This window comes from Brachypodium distachyon, chromosome 1, assembly GCF_000005505.3.
Source record: "Brachypodium distachyon strain Bd21 chromosome 1, Brachypodium_distachyon_v3.0, whole genome shotgun sequence".
Classification (NCBI taxonomy): Eukaryota; Viridiplantae; Streptophyta; class Magnoliopsida; order Poales; family Poaceae; genus Brachypodium; species Brachypodium distachyon.
The window spans coordinates 60,684,269-60,700,016 of record NC_016131.3 but is presented as its reverse complement, the minus strand read 5'-3'; the positions used below and the strand labels follow the sequence as shown (position 1 = coordinate 60,700,016).

Below are 15,748 nucleotides of genomic sequence, written 5' to 3'. Positions count from 1 at the left end.
AGTGCATCATCATTTCTCCGATAAGGGCAAATGTTATGTGCTCTAAGACGGTAGAGCTTTCCGGCATTGGTTCCTCATATATATATTGCATACATTGCTTAGCAGACAGGTAAATTTGAATTTGTTATTTGTGTGATGCCTTTTCTGATCTAGTATTTCTAGACCTAATTTTTGTTTGGGCATGATTACTCTTTTTCCTCACAGGGTCATATTTTTTAGATTGCCATCCTAAGTGAAAGCCTTCCGTTGCTAGTTAATGGCCACTTTGATAACAGCTAAATGAAGCCATCTTATTTGCTTTAGAAATAAAATACTTGAATGCACACTTTAAGAATCTCTCCAAAGGAAAGACCAAATGATGATAATTCCTGCACTCACCTTTAATCCACCTCACTTTTCTTTTGCAGCAAGGAAGATCTTGTGGGCTCCCTTGCCCACTTAGGAAGTAGTAATCTCAGCATAATCTTACATCTCTTTACTATGATTCTTCTTCTGGTTTTCTGCATCCAAATGCTCAAAATTGCTGTAAGCACTGTAACATAATCAACATTTGCAGCCAGTTGTTAAGATGGTTTGCCTTCCCTTTAAACAACATTTTCACTTTGCCACCAATAAAATGCTCTACTTTGACCATGATCAATCCAAAAACAAACATCTTGGAGAAATCCTCGCTGTCGACGTGCCACTCTTTACATTTTTTCTACAGCAGAACAGGTAAACCAAAGCATTGGATCAGATGTTTAGGGGCCTACGTACATAGAGAATTGTGAGCAAAGATGCTACTCCATATCGAAACTTGGTGCAGTGCAGTAGTAGGTTCCTTTTAAGTTTTGAATGCTCAGTTCACCTTTGATGCCCTTGGAAGATTCAAAGTGAAAAGGGTGTTTCTAACACCAACAGCAAGCAAGCAAAAAAAAAAGCACTCAAAAAGCACAGAGACCAACACTGCCCTCACTTGTTGTTTCACCACTATGGGATATAGCTGCTTTAGTGTTGGTTTTTACTAGTGTAGCTAGAAGAAGGTAACACCGTAAGAAACATGCCAGTAGTAAAAAAAAGGAAACAAGGAAGTTGCTAAAGCAAAGCAAAGGGGTTTGGTTCTTGGCTTGTTGCTGTTGCTGCTCCTCCAATACCCTACACGCGGGCACTTTAGGAGAGATCTCTCTCTATCTAGCCTCTCCAATGACTTTGCCAAAATCTACACTCTGCATCAGCTGTCAGGGCTTAGAAGAACCTTCCATGGCAGCCTTAATTTGGTTAGGCCGGCATGCTATGTTGCGTGGCTTGCTGGCTAGCGGCTTCCCCCTTGTCCCTTTGTGCTTTTGGACCTGATAGTGGCCTCTTCTCCTGCCCCCGCTCCTGACTGGGCTAGCCAGCCATTGGCACTATATCTAGACACAAGCCATCGCTATGATTGATCCTTGTACTGCCAAGAATTAGAGCAGCAAATATTTATGTCTCCACCTGAGCAGCAGCAGCAGAAGCAGAAGCAGAGACCATGGCACGGCACACAAGCAGCAGCAGCAGCAGCAGGACGAGGCTGCTCGCCGTCTCTTGCTTGCTTTGTCTCATGCTAGTGCGCCCCGCACCGGTGCTTGGCGTGAGGAGAACGGAGCTTCTCATGGCGCCGGGGCCGGCTCCGGCCCCTGCCGCGGGCCGCCTCAGCGCTGGCATTGACACGACGACGAAGCGGTTCGCCGCTGCGACCTTGGACGCCGCCGCTGCGCAGATGAGCAAGTGGAGAGTCCGGCGTGGCTCGGACCCGATACACAACAGGAGCTGAGGCCCGGGCCAGGCAGATGCACTTCTCTCTGATGCACTTCAAGCTTAGAGGGCAAAGCTGCTGGGCTCTGGAATTAATCGAGGCGTTCATGTTCATCCCTTCTTGGTCTGTTTTCTGTAGAGAGGAACTTGTGATCAGAAAAGAGGGGGGAAATTTAATTAAGGAGACTCGAGAAGATCGGTGCCCCGGTCTTTACTTGGTGTTCGAACAGTAGGTAGATTAATTAAGATCAATGCAATGTAGGCTCTCAGTGGGACTGTAATATATAGTGATTCCTCGTTGATGATCGAGTAAATGCCTAAATGGTCAAGATGGCTTCTTGTTTTCTTTGCACGTTCATCACAGCTCCTGGGCATTTCCTGACTTCCAACTTGATGCATCCGAGTACAAATGGAGCCCGAAACAGAGGATGGCTGCGAATCATTTTGGTGCTGTTCAGTTTAACCAAGTGGTCCATGTTGCTTTCTTCTCTCTCCTTTTCTTTTTCCTTTTCTAATACAAACCAGATCGATTCCACTGAAACTGTGACCTAACAAAACTGCTAGACTCGTTAGCAACAACTTCAGATGCAAACTCCGGGCATTCGTCGAGAGAAACATATTGGGTCGAAGCTCACACCGATGCTCCAAAGATCGGAAGCTCAGAGAAACTACATCAGACTCTCTAATTAAACCCTCGAAAAATGCTAAATTCAAAATCTTCTCCATTTTTTGAAAAAAAAAAGCAAATCTTCTCCTCGCTAGCAGATTTCTCAAATCACACCCACTATATTCCATTTTTATATATTTTTTTGTTCTTGCAACCATTTTGCCGGGGTATAATACCCTCTTTTCCAATGTATATATATATTTTCAAACAACTTGATTCAAATATACATTTGAGATGGTTATAATTTTAATCAGATCCTTTTATATTGAGTAAATTACATAGAACCACAGTTCTCTAGCCACTTGTCTCACAAAACCACAGTTGTTGCTAATTTGTCCGCTGCGCCACAACCATTGGGGCAAAGTGTAACAGTTTACCCGAAACACGCGGATTAGTGAATTTGACGGGATTCCTGGCAACTGGGGCCCACCCGTCGGAAAAAAAAAACTGGGTCCGGCCCGACCCGACCCGTTTCGGTGCGATTAACCCCCAGCCGCGTCTCTCCCCACCCGCAAAATTCCCCACCCAGTTCGTGCGCCTCCCCGAACCCTAGTTCCTCTGCCTCGTCGATTTGGCCCCGATTCGGGTAGATGGTAAGCTTCGGCGCGCTGGAATAGGTCTAGCTGGCGATGCCCCCAAACCCTAGTTCCTCCGCCTTGTGAGTTCCAACGTCAGCTCGTCGCGATGGGCCGCAGCGGATTCACTGACGATGGTGGAGCATCCATGATGTCCTGGCTCAATGATTCCGCCTCCAGCACCTCCAGTCAGCAGGACAGGGTTAGCCTCTTCAATTTTCGGTGAAATTTGACTTTTTTGCTGTTTAATTTGCTGGGCTTTTACTCTTTCCCATTGGGTATGCAGTACAACCGTGCATTTGAAGATCCTAAATACCTAAGATATTTGGCTGGTGATTTTGATTTGGGCAATGAGGATGATGTGTGTGATGGTGTTGTGTCGTCTGCTGTGCAATTGGAGCTGTATGCAGAGGAGATAGGCAAGCTGAAAGCTCAGTTGTTTGAAGAGAAGGAGCAGAACAAGAAGCTGGATGAGAGTAGGTTGAAGTTGGAGTTTGAATTGGCCGCCCAAGATCAAGTGATTGAGGAATTAGAATGAAAAATGGATCAATTGAAGTCAGTTGCAGTGGGTAGTTCTATCATAGCTGTAGTGTTGTGTGTTCTTTAATCCCAGATGTAGTGTTGTGTATCTGAATATATATCTGAATTCTGCTGTGTTTGCACAGACAAAGCAGACTTTCTCTGAATTGTGTTGTATCTGAATTCAATTATGTTCTGTTGAGCTGTTGTTTGTAGCAACAAAGAGTTGGGTGATGTGTTTGCTGTATTTTGCTGAATTTTGTTGTTGCAATAAGATAGAGCTGGGCAAATGTTAACATGATAGAGCTGAGAATCACTCTTAAGATAGAGCTGACAAGTACATATAAGCCGACAGTTCACAACATCCCAGTTCGCAACATCACAATTCACAAAATATTACAACTACTCTTAACCTCATAGCTCACAACATCACAGTTCACAAAAGGTTACAGTTCACAAAAGATTACAAGTACTCTTAAGCTCACTGTTCACAACATCAAATTCATAACCAATTCAGTCAGCATTAGCACCCCTGGAACATGTGAAGTACTGCATCATCATCATCTTGCTTCCCCCCCACCCCCCCGCTTCTTTCTCTTTTGGCCTGAGCTCTGCCCCTCTGCATACCTAGGTGGTAAAGTTCCAGCTGTGGTTCTCAAGAAGAAGGACCAGCTGCAGTTTGTCCAGTAGGTGGAGCAGATGGAGCAGGTGCAGCAGCAGGTGGTTTTGATGTAGCAGGAGCTTGTCTTGGAGGTTTGAACCTGCTGGCAGCAGCTGGTTTTCTTCCCCTTCTGGCCGGTGCAGCAGATTGAGCTGGTGCATCAGCAGGTGCACTATGCTGTGATGAAGACCCTTCTCCTGATACTTCATGATAGCTTCTATTGCTCTGTACACATGGAACACAAGTAATATATATGTTATATTGAACAGAAGTAAAATAAAGTATAAATGCAGATATGCCTCTATACATATACCTTGTGACCTTGCTTTCTAATTGCAAGCTCAAGCTTCAATGGAACTCCACAGGAAGTATATTTGTGTCCTTGCTTTTTACATTTGGAACAAGTCACTGTAATCATCCTCCCTTTGCCTCTTGGCTCTTCCTTTTCATCAGCCCCCTTCCTTCTGTTCTTCTTCCTTCTCCCAGGATGAATAAGAAACACAGGAGGATCAATGTCAGCATGAGGTGTCCTTATCCAATCATGTTGCCCAGGAATAGGATATACAATTGATTTGTGAGTCTAGGTAGGCAGGCTTCTTGAAAAAGTCACTGACAAAGTCTTCAGGATGTTGTTTTGCTCTGTGTAAGTCAGATCCCATTTTCTACACCCACATGACCTAGCCTCAAAGTTTACTGGATATGTTTTTGCCCCAGAGGTTACCTGCCAAATGCCTACTGATGCACACACAGGCCTGCAATACTTTGAATTTTTTTTCTCAATTTCTAGTTTCGCTGCATATGTTGGTGTGATTTCCCATTGAGCTTTCTCTATGCCCACTCTTTTGGCCTCAAACCTAGCCATGAGTTTGGTTCTTATCCATCTATCATTGTGACAATAGGTTTGTCTCTAACTTGTATGATAAAGTTGTTGAAAACTTCACTTAAGTTGTTAACAACCAGATCTGTCTTGCAGTTGGTGTCCATTGCATGCCTTGCCCAATGCTTAGGTGCAATCTTACTCAACCATTCCCATGCCTCCTCAGATTCATCCTTCATTCGCAGCATTGCCATATCAAAGTACTCTTTGCTATATGCATATGCAGCAGCATCCATGTGGCTTTTCAAATCCCCACCCCTGAACCCAGCCAATTTGAAGTTGGCATATATATGCCTCAAACAGAACCTTTGCTCACAATTTGAGAACACATGCTTGATTGCACCAAGTAAGCCCTATAACATGGATATATATGATTATTAATCCCTAAACCCTAATTAAGATTATTATTACAACTACACTAAGTAAGCTCCTAAAACATGGATATATATGATTATTAATGCTGAAACATGTAGAATAATATTATTACTAACCTTCTGTCTATCAGACATGAAGGTCCACTTCCCATATTTCCCTTCATCTCCACCTAAGCCATATTTGAGTTGCTCCAGGAACCAACACCGAGATGGGGTGTCCTCTTTGCCAACAACAGCAAAAGCAAGTGGAAATAAGTTATTATTTCCATCCCTCCCACTTGCTGCCAATACTTGTGCTTCTGTTGTAAGTTTGACAAAGCAACCATCTACACCTGCATGGTAAAGTTTAACATTACTAATATTCACTTAATATGAATTTTAACAGGATTTACAGATTAAACAGAATGGTGTTAGTAACAGTCTTTACCAATAAATGACCTACAACCGTTTATGAAGCCTTCTTTCTGAGCATTCAACATGTAGAATAACCCATGGAACCTGGGGTTTAGTTGAGGATCAGGGTTTTGTATTACTGAGACAATGGCTCTACTGCCAGGATTAGTGTGCAGCACTGTTTTCAAGTAATCTCTAATTCTCAAATTCTGTTCTTTGTGATTCCCTAGCACTACTTCCCATGTTCTAGCTCTGGCTCTGTAAGCCATCTGCCTTGAAATATCAACACCATATTTCCTTTTTGTGTTGTCAATCATGGACTGGATCCTATATTGTGGATCACTCCTCACATACTCTTCATAAATTGCAGCTAGCCATGCACTATTTATTCTGGAGCTGTCCTGTGTAGAGCCACGTGTGTGAGGCTCAACACACACTCTCAAACAGTGTGTATCTTCTCCTTTTATTTGAGATGACACCATGTAGAAAGGACAAGGCCCATCACTCTTGCAGGTGACCATCACTCTTTCAGGGTCATTCCTCAGATATGCATAATCTCTAAGGTGCTTGATGTGATAGTTCTTCAAGGCTTTCCTGAACTGGTGCACATTGGTGAAGCAGAGAAGCTCTTTAAACTATGTATGGGACTTGGGCAAGCTCTCATCATACCAAACCCTTTGCATATTCTTCTCTGCCCTGCTCTTCCTTCTATTTGGCATCTCAAAACCAGCCTTCTCTGCACCATCATCATCACTGGAGAACTCTAAATCCTTGCAATCATCACTATCCTGGTCACTAAGAAAGTTGTCCTGTAAAGCTGACTTGGCTAACTTTTCTTGATATCTTGTCACTCTTTCCCTTGCTGCCTTGGTCCTTGCTGCATATTCCTTCTTAGGCCTCTTAGGTTTGCCTGCATTTATGGCAACCACCTCTTTCTCCACATCTTGCTTAACTAGAAAAGGATCATCCACTTCACTGTCACCTTCAAAAATTTCCTCAGGCTCTGGTATGAAATCTTTCTCCACTACATCATCTTCATCAAATGATGCCTCATCAGAAGATGATTCTGCCCTTTGCTTCCCCTTCATTTCTGCAGTGACTTCAACCTTTCTCTTCCCTTTTCTATCAGCAGTGCTTGGAACTGCAACCCTTTCCTTTACTCTGCCTTCTAAAATCTGCAGCTTTGCTACACCAGTTGTGCACTTGTTAACACTTTGTTGTGTGCCTAACACCTCATCCTCTGCAGATGTTAACTGTCTTCGTTTCTCTTCCTTGATGGACTGACTGGCACATCAACATAAAAATCTACAAATCTCTTGCAAGGTGAGGGGTCATCTTCATCACTACGCATTTTCATTGCATGAAGTTTCAAAACCTTGGTCTTTCCATACAGCTCCAGAAGATGGGCAACTGTCTCATTACTGTCTACTGGACTCCGTCCAACCATCCCTATGCCCTTGGTTTGCTGGTAGTACAAGTGATCTTTCTCTGTGTACCCACTAGCAACCATCAAAGCTACCAAATTTCTGAAATTTATCATCGACCTTCCTACCGTCCTCTCGACTGCGCCATAAAAAGGGAAGTGTATACTCACAGTCCAAAGCTCATCTTCGAAACCGAGACAAAATTAAGCAAACTCATTTCAATATATCGCAACATCCAGAGTCACATCTAACGAAAAAGCTACCAAATCGAGCTGACCAAGATTTGCGGACACGACAGTACGCACGGTTCGAAATCGACCAAACCAAGTGAAAATACACAGTCATTGACACCCCTCGCGACCCAAATTGAGTAAATGCAACACAGAATCAACTTCGATCATGCCAAATTTTGAACTCGAGCGAACCCTAGGAAACCCCCAAACCTTCGACAAACCCTAATCCGGCATCATTGAAACGAAAAGAGTCTACAGCTGGGGTGGGGAACAGGCGAGGGACTCACTCTATTCCGGCCACGGGGTCCAGCCAATTGATCTTCGGCGGCGACATCCTCGCCGGCGACGACCGGCGTCCGTGCCCTTCTTTCCGCCTTCCGCCTCTATCGATTGGAGTGGAGCTCCGAGGCGTTTCGCGGGTGGGGAGAGACGCGGCTGGGGTTTAATCGCACCGAAATAGGTCGGGTCGGGCTGGACCCGATTTTTTTCCCGACAGGTGGGCCCTAGTTGCCAGGAATCCCGTCAAATTCACTAATCTGCGTGTTTCGGGTAAACTGTTACACTTTGCCCCAATGGTTGTGGCGCAGCGGACAAATTAGCAACAACTGTGGTTTTGTGAGACAAGTGGCTAGAGAACTGTGGTTTTGTGTAATTTACTCTTTTATATTATATAAACTATATTATTTAGATCAAATATAATAATATACTCCCTCCGATCCATATTAAGTGTCAGAAATTTAGTACAAAGTTGTACTAGCGTTAGTACAAATCCCCGACACTTATTATGGATCAGAGGGAGTATAATTAAAATATTAGTTTTTTAACTACAATATACCAGATATATTTGTAACGGCTCCTTCATGTTCTATATACGTGAACCATTGTGTATACCTTCTGTTTTACAAATTTGTGTTGTGTCGGAGATTACTCTCACAACGGGTGTGTTCATCCCTATCATAGTCGGGTCAATACGACGATGAAGATGACAACAACTACGGAAGTCATAGTTCACGATGAAAATATGCGGTTGAATGCGTCCAATCCCTTGCTCCGGCGTCATCCCCATCCACCTTCTCTGATGTTGACCTTGTTAAATCCAAGTTCCGACCCCCCCCCCCCCCAATCCTCTTGCTCTGGCATCGACCTCGCCCCTCCCTTCCCGTACAGTCACGGTGGGATGCCTTTGCTCCTCGCTCTGTGTAGCCTGCATGGTGGCCGCGACTGCAGTACATGGCGGCGAAGCAAGCAAGGCAACAACAAATGAAGGAGGAGGGCAGAGGGGGGAGGGCAGACCCTGCCTTTGAGGAATGTCGTCTTCGTGTTGATACAAATACCCATTTGGATGTACCTTAAAGGATCTCACAAAGAATAAACAATACTAGATCCAAGAGAAAAGAGGTCAAGCTACTCCCTTTAGGTGAACAATAGAAAATTGGAACGTTAAAATTTCATAATTTTTGCGAGTATGTTAAAATTTCAGTGCTAATCAGTATATACTCCCTCCGTTCTAAAATATACAACGCATATTTTTGTTGGATGTTTAAAGTTTGACTAAATTTGTAGCAAAAAATGTCAAACATATACAGTGTCAAAACAAATCAAAATCGTTACAATATCTTTATTTTGACACCGTATATGTTTGACATTTTTTGCTAAAAATTTAGTCAAACTTTAAACATCCAACAAAAATATGCGATGTCAATAGTTTTTTATTAGATTGATCAAACTTAAAAAAAGTTAAAAGTTAACAAAAGTTGCACATTTTTTTGCATTTTGGAACGGAAATAGTAGAACAAAAAATAATTTTTGTTCGTCGTTGCCAAAATGTTAGTTTGAAATCGAAGCATGTGGAACATAATGAATGGACTGCCATCTGAAAAGGAAAATTTAAAGAAATTGAGCTGTCACTCAGGAGTCAGGGACCAAATCTTACCGAGTCGGTCCTTGAACAAGAAAAAACGTTCGGCCCTGAACCAAAGTGAACTGCCGCTGAACGTCCACCCTCCACGTATCCAATCCGATTTCGCGAAAAAAAACCGTATCCAATCCGATCCACGATAAATAGAAGTAGAAAGGAAAATAGCAGGTCCTACCTGTCGGGCAAAGTGAGCTGCCCCTCGCCTTCATTGCGCCCAAGCCGCCGAGGTCACTGACACCTGAAAGAGAAAAGCCTCCGCGAGCTTCGCCGCTGGTGAAGAACAGCTCCAAGAGACGAACTGAGGTATTCCATTTTGTATGGCTTGGCTTTTTTTGCGTGCGCTGCGCATTTTTGTTTCAGACCCTTCCATTTGGATCCTGATTTAATAAGTCTCCACCCCACACGCGCGCGCGCGCGCCCCCTGTTGTTGGCTCAAAATTCCACTCCTCGATCTCGTAATTGTTGGTTGTTTCGTCACCTGCCACCCCGACCTCCAACTTAGTGATAATACCAAAGCCATTGATCCGTGTTATTCTCTGTTTACTACTATGAATTTAGCGCGATGCGGTTAGTACGACTGAATGGGGAATCAGATAGGAATTCTGAGAGAAGTTGCCCTTTCGGTCTCCAGAAGGATGTACATTTAACTCATATAGTCCACGATCTATGCTTTCTGGAGCATATTTATGGAGTTGTGATGTATGCAAATAGTTGGGCCCCGGACCTATTTTGTCTTTTTAGATAACGGAGGACATTGTTTTGTTGGGTCATGCATGGAATGGATCGGGTGCCTTCTTACTTCTGCGAACTACAAAGAGCCTTAATACTCGGTACTTTGGCAGTTCATTTGCTAAATTTTCCGATTCCAACAAGTTTTGGCATTACTGGCAACCACCAGGAGCTATGGCTATTGATTAAGCAGATAAGAATCAATCTAGTTTATAAAGGAAACTGGATCGAAAACCTTGCTATGCTGGGAAGTTACTGTGAAATGTTTTGCTATTTCCTCATAAACAGAAAATGCAAAGACAAACAAAATCATTACTGAGAAGAAGTGTCTAGGTTTCAAGCAGCGATAATGCGTGTATATATGTCCATATTTGCTTGGTAAATACTATATGCATGCATTGGTTGTAATTTGTAAGTTTGACAGGAAATCTGGAGTGTAAACTTGCTAGCCTCATTCCGTTTCCTGAAGCTAATGATAATTCTCTTAGGTGGTGTTGGTATGGCTCGGAGTCCAATTGAGAACAAGACCAGAACCATTTTATTTGTAGTTGTAGTATTTGGCCTTTGTTCCTTCTTCTACCTCCTTGGTGTATGGCAACGAAGTGGTTTTGGAAGAGGGGATAGCATAGCAGCTGTGGTGAATGAGCAGACCAAATGTGTGAGACTGCCAAATCTGAATTTTGAGACCCACCATAGCGCATCTGATCTTCCTAACTACACTGCCAGTTATGAAGTTAAAAGTTTTGAGCCATGTCATGCCGAATACACTGATTACACTCCCTGCGAGGAGCAAAAGCGTGCAATGACCTTCCCTAGGGATAACATGATATATCGGGAGAGGCATTGCCCACCTGAAAAGGAAAAGCTTTACTGTCTGATTCCAGCACCAAAGGGTTATGTTGCTCCTTTTCCGTGGCCGAAAAGTCGTGATTATGTTTTTTATGCCAATGTACCACACAAGAGCCTTACAGTTGAAAAGGCTATCCAAAACTGGGTGCACTATGAGGGCAATGTCTTCAGGTTTCCTGGTGGTGGAACACAATTTCCTCAAGGTGCAGACAAGTACATAGACCACCTTGCTTCTGTTATCCCAATTAATGAAGGGAAAGTGAGAACTGCACTTGACACTGGTTGCGGGGTATGTGAAATTTCTCTCGAGGCTGAATGTGTTAACATTTTTCAGTTACCAAACTTATCAGTTGCTGCTGTTTCTTCTTGTCCTATACACTTTAACCTTTCTGTGTTTTTCTTTTGCCCTATTTCATGTAGGTTGCCAGCCTGGGTGCTTACCTGTTGAAGAAAAATGTTTTGACTGTGTCATTTGCACCAAAGGATAATCATGAATCACAAGTACAGTTTGCACTGGAGAGAGGTGTCCCTGCATATATCGGTGTCCTTGGATCAATAAAGCTCCCATTTCCATCTCGAGTATTTGACATGGCGCATTGCTCCAGATGTTTAATACCATGGAGCGGAAGTGGTAAGAACACTTCAGAACCTTTTATGGTGGTTTATATTGTCTCCATAAAAAAGGCTGAACTTCTGTTTATCTGCTTTTACAGATGGTATGTACATGATGGAAGTCGATAGAGTACTTAGGCCCGGTGGGTACTGGATACTCTCAGGGCCACCGATAGGTTGGAAGATACACTATAAGGGATGGCAACGGACCAAAGATGATCTTCGGAATGAGCAGAGAAAAATAGAGCGATTCGCAGAACTTCTCTGCTGGAAGAAGATTTCTGAGAAGGATGGTATTGCCATATGGAGAAAGAGATTAAATGACAAGTCTTGCCCCAGGAAGCAAGACAATTCAAAAGTTGGCAAATGTGAGTTGACAAGCGACAATGATGTATGGTGAGTGCAAGTCCCTCCACCACCCTCTCAAGAAAGAAGTGAATTTTATTTATGCGGTCCCAGTTTTGTCGAAATTTGATTTCCTTCACTACATACAGGTATAAGAAAATGGAAGTCTGTATAACTCCCCTTCCTGAGGTTAAAAGTGTGTCAGAGGTTGCTGGTGGTCAACTACAACCATTTCCCCAGAGGCTCAATGCAGTACCTCCTCGGATAGCGTTAGGTTCTGTACCAGGGTTCTCAGTTCAATCATATCAGGAGGACAATAAACTCTGGCAGAAACATGTTAACGGTTACAAAAAAACTAATGACTTGCTTGATACTGGAAGATACCGCAACATAATGGACATGAATGCGGGTCTTGGTAGTTTTGCCGCTGTACTAGAGTCCACAAAGTTGTGGGTCATGAATGTCGTTCCGACCATTGCAGATGCTTCCACTTTAGGTGTAATTTATGAGCGAGGATTAATAGGCATGTATCACGACTGGTATGCCCTGTGTTCATATTTTTGTCTTCGCATTCTGTTTCCTCAATTATGTTCATTGTACAATTGTTTCGGCATTTTGGTAGTTCTGCTTTTCGGAAAGGAACTCATGATGTGGAGAACTTTCTTTTTTTTGTTATGCAATGCATTTGGTTCAAGTGCAATGTCAAAAAGGACAGACTCATGTACTATTTTGTGTGAAGACTGAAGGATGCGGATATAAGATTGGAATTTAGCTGTTCCAACATTAATGAAGCTCTAGAGGATGAAGTTACTCCCTCCGTTCCTAAATACTTGTCGTGGTTTTAGTGCAAAGTCACCTCAGAAATTCTTTGATTTGTGCTTCTATTAAATGATGATGTGTATGTACCGTGTATATTTGTTCTTGTACTCTTGGAAATCTGAGTTTGTACATATGCAACCGCTCTGCTTGTGTTTTATTTTATTGTGTTGGTTGGCATTTTTTATACAGTTTTTGAGAAGCATATGTTTCTGTGTGAGTTTTATACTAATCACAGTTTATTTATTCTTGTTACAGGTGTGAAGGGTTTTCTACTTACCCAAGGACATATGACCTCATACATGCTAATGATGTCTTCAGTTTATACCAGAACAAGTAAGCATTGCAATACCAACATGTGATCCTAAATTGATAGATCTTGATGGCTGATGTTACCTGATTATGAAAAAACAGGTGTAAGTTCGAAGATATACTCCTGGAAATGGACCGGATCTTACGTCCAGAGGGGGCAGTTATAATCCGTGACAAGGTTGATGCTCTTGTAAAGGTGGAGAAAATAGCCAACGCCATGAGATGGAAAACGAGATTGGCCAACCATGAGAGTGGGCCTCATGTGTCTGAGAAGATACTCTTTGCAGTTAAGCAATACTGGGCTACCGAAAGCAAGAGCCACTAACATGCCCAGACTATTTTTCTCCAGTCTCCTGGATAACTTTGTCCCTGTCAGTGGCTCAGCGCTCGATGCAAGAACATGCTAGAATACAGGTTTGGAAATTTTCACTCCAAGTAGAGCTAAAGCAATCAATAAACTAGAGGAGAGTAAACCATACCGTATGAACCGGGTAATCTGTTTTCCTCCAGATCATCGGTGTGTGGTTGGTGCAAATGGCTCATCTTTGTTGGAACAGATTTAGCTGTTAGCAGTTTTAGGATCACCTCAGCTGTCCACAAGTCCATCCTCAAGACATGAACTGGGACTGCTCAGTTTTTTCATGTGTTCCGGCACAGCTCTTCAGAGAAGTTTAGATACGGTTCCTCCGGCTTCACCCATTTTTGTTTGTGTTGTATCTTAGAAAATTCTTGAACCGAAGATTGTACCTGAACAAATAAGGTTGTTTCCGTCAATGGCAGAGCAAGAGCAATTGTGAGTCTTACCTAATGATGCTAAACAAGATTACTACAACACTTCTCATTCTATACGACCCTGTCGGTCGGGCGAAAACACAAGGACGGCTAGAATTGACGCGTACCCCTTCGCCCGCCGTGGCAATTTTGTAAATATCGCCGCGTAGAACCCATCGTATGGCCCTAGAAAGCCCATACGGGCCGCAAGGAGTTGTACGCGGCTGTATTCGTTGGCATCGACGTGTATACATACTTGGCGTACTCGGATGGCGTACACCTGTTATGGAATAATACCCGCGTCGTCGGCACAGACTTGCCCCACTATTCCCTCTAATCTAGGGAAAGAAATAACGTCTCGGACGCACCCGTTATGGAATAAAACCCGCGTCGACTTGCCTCACGACTCCCTCTAATCTAGCGGAGAAGAAAAAAATGCCCCGAACGCACAACCACCTCCGGCGATGAAGCGAACGCGTGGAGCAGACGACGCCGTGGCTGTTGTCAAGGAAGCTGCCGTCGTGACAGATCCAGCGGAGGAGGAGGAGGAGGCCGTGATCGTGGCAGATGCAGCGGAGGAGAAGGAAGGCGTGACCCCATTGGGCAAGGAAGCTGCCGTCGTGACAGATCCAGTGGAGGAGGAGGAGGAGGCCGTGATCGTGGCAGATGCAGCGGAGGAGAAGGACGGCGTGACCGCGTTGGGTAAAGCGCCGGCAGGTTCAGTGACGTCTTCGCCGTCCGAGATCGTCGCGGGATCAAATACCCGCCAACAGGAGGAGGACGTCGGCGGCAGCGTCGACCCCATTAAACTGCCGCACGACTGGGACTTCTCCGACGACTCGGCCGACTACACGGAGTTTGATGAAGTCCTCAGCGACTTGGAACCAGAGGTAAGATCAAACTAGTTAGTCCATGAGTTCGATGCAATGTTATTCTAGGGTTTGTCGATGCAATCTAGTTTGTCACTGGTATGTTAAGTCTATGCGAGTTAGGGTTAGTCGGATACACTATTGATGTTAAGTTTCATGTTAAGTTAAGTTTACTATCCATGATCAGCGCCAATTTGTAGGTGATGTAATTTATGGCTGAATTTATGTCGGAATCATTATCTTCGTCGTACAAACGGTTGGATATTATTGATGATCCGTCGTGAATTACATATTCTTGTGTAACGCCGATCTTCGGTAGTAACATATGCTTGTTGATGTTACGCAGGAAAAGGATTCGGATGTCGGCGGTGAGGAGGAATCGATTCATGCGAAAAGCCGTCACGTCCTCAATGCACTGGAGTATGGTGCGTACGAATACCGTTACGGTGACAAATGGGTGTGCCCGTTCTGTCACAAGAGGAGCCTCGCAGACGACTTCAAAAGCATGGTGAAGCATGCCGAAGACACTGGGCGTGTGTCTAAGAAGGCGCCTTACATTGTGGCAAAACACAAGGCGTTCGGCGTGTTCTTAAGAAAGCTCGAAGCCCAGGAGGTGGATGTGGACGCCGAGCCTTCCAAGAAGAAGGCGAGGAGGGGGAGGAAGAAGGGGAGGAAGTGAGAATCGAACCATAAAGTTTTCGTTGTATTTTATTTGATATTACTGAATTATGGTGGTTTGAAACGGTTTAGTAGTTTGATCGAAGAACATAAGTATTGTTAAGATGGTTGCATGAACTATTTATGATGTACACGTTTCGATGAATGTGGTGTTCATTGAAACGACGTTATCCGAATCATATCATAAGTGTTGTTCTATTTGCTATGTAATTGCTATGTTGTTGGAACCCTGTTGCCGAAATAAATATCAAACAAATGTTTAGCAATACTCATGGTTTAGCCGTTTGGTAGTAAATATGAAACAAGGTTTTAGCACTAGTCAGACTAACCACTGATATATACTGCTGGAGCAACTCGTTAAA

At 43.7% G+C, this 15,748-nt stretch overlaps 1 protein-coding gene and 1 pseudogene across 3 annotated transcripts; one reads left to right on the top strand and one right to left on the bottom strand.

Moving 5' to 3' along the window:
- Positions 1–4,180: 4,180 nt before the first annotated feature.
- LOC106865700 lies at positions 4,181–7,340 on the bottom strand (annotated as a pseudogene).
- Positions 7,341–9,558: 2,218 nt separating this feature from the next.
- Positions 9,559–13,876, top strand: LOC100833114 (probable methyltransferase PMT2). Of its 3 annotated transcripts, XR_001405641.2 has the most exons (8): positions 9,582–9,708; positions 10,559–11,272; positions 11,404–11,614; positions 11,697–11,991; positions 12,090–12,479; positions 13,015–13,092; positions 13,171–13,482; positions 13,579–13,876. XR_001405641.2 is itself a non-coding variant. In XM_003557770.4 (7 exons), exons 2-7 carry the CDS (start codon positions 10,634–10,636, stop codon positions 13,391–13,393), a joined length of 1,836 nt encoding a protein of 611 aa, XP_003557818.1. In that variant the 5' UTR covers positions 9,559–9,708; positions 10,623–10,633; the 3' UTR covers positions 13,394–13,876. The 3 variants fall into 3 exon arrangements, 2 of the variants coding, with proteins under 2 accessions (XP_003557818.1, XP_014753350.1); XM_003557770.4 differs by having other exon boundaries at positions 9,559–9,708; positions 10,623–11,272; positions 13,171–13,876; XM_014897864.2 differs by having other exon boundaries at positions 13,171–13,876.
- The last annotated feature ends 1,872 nt before the right edge of the window (positions 13,877–15,748 follow it).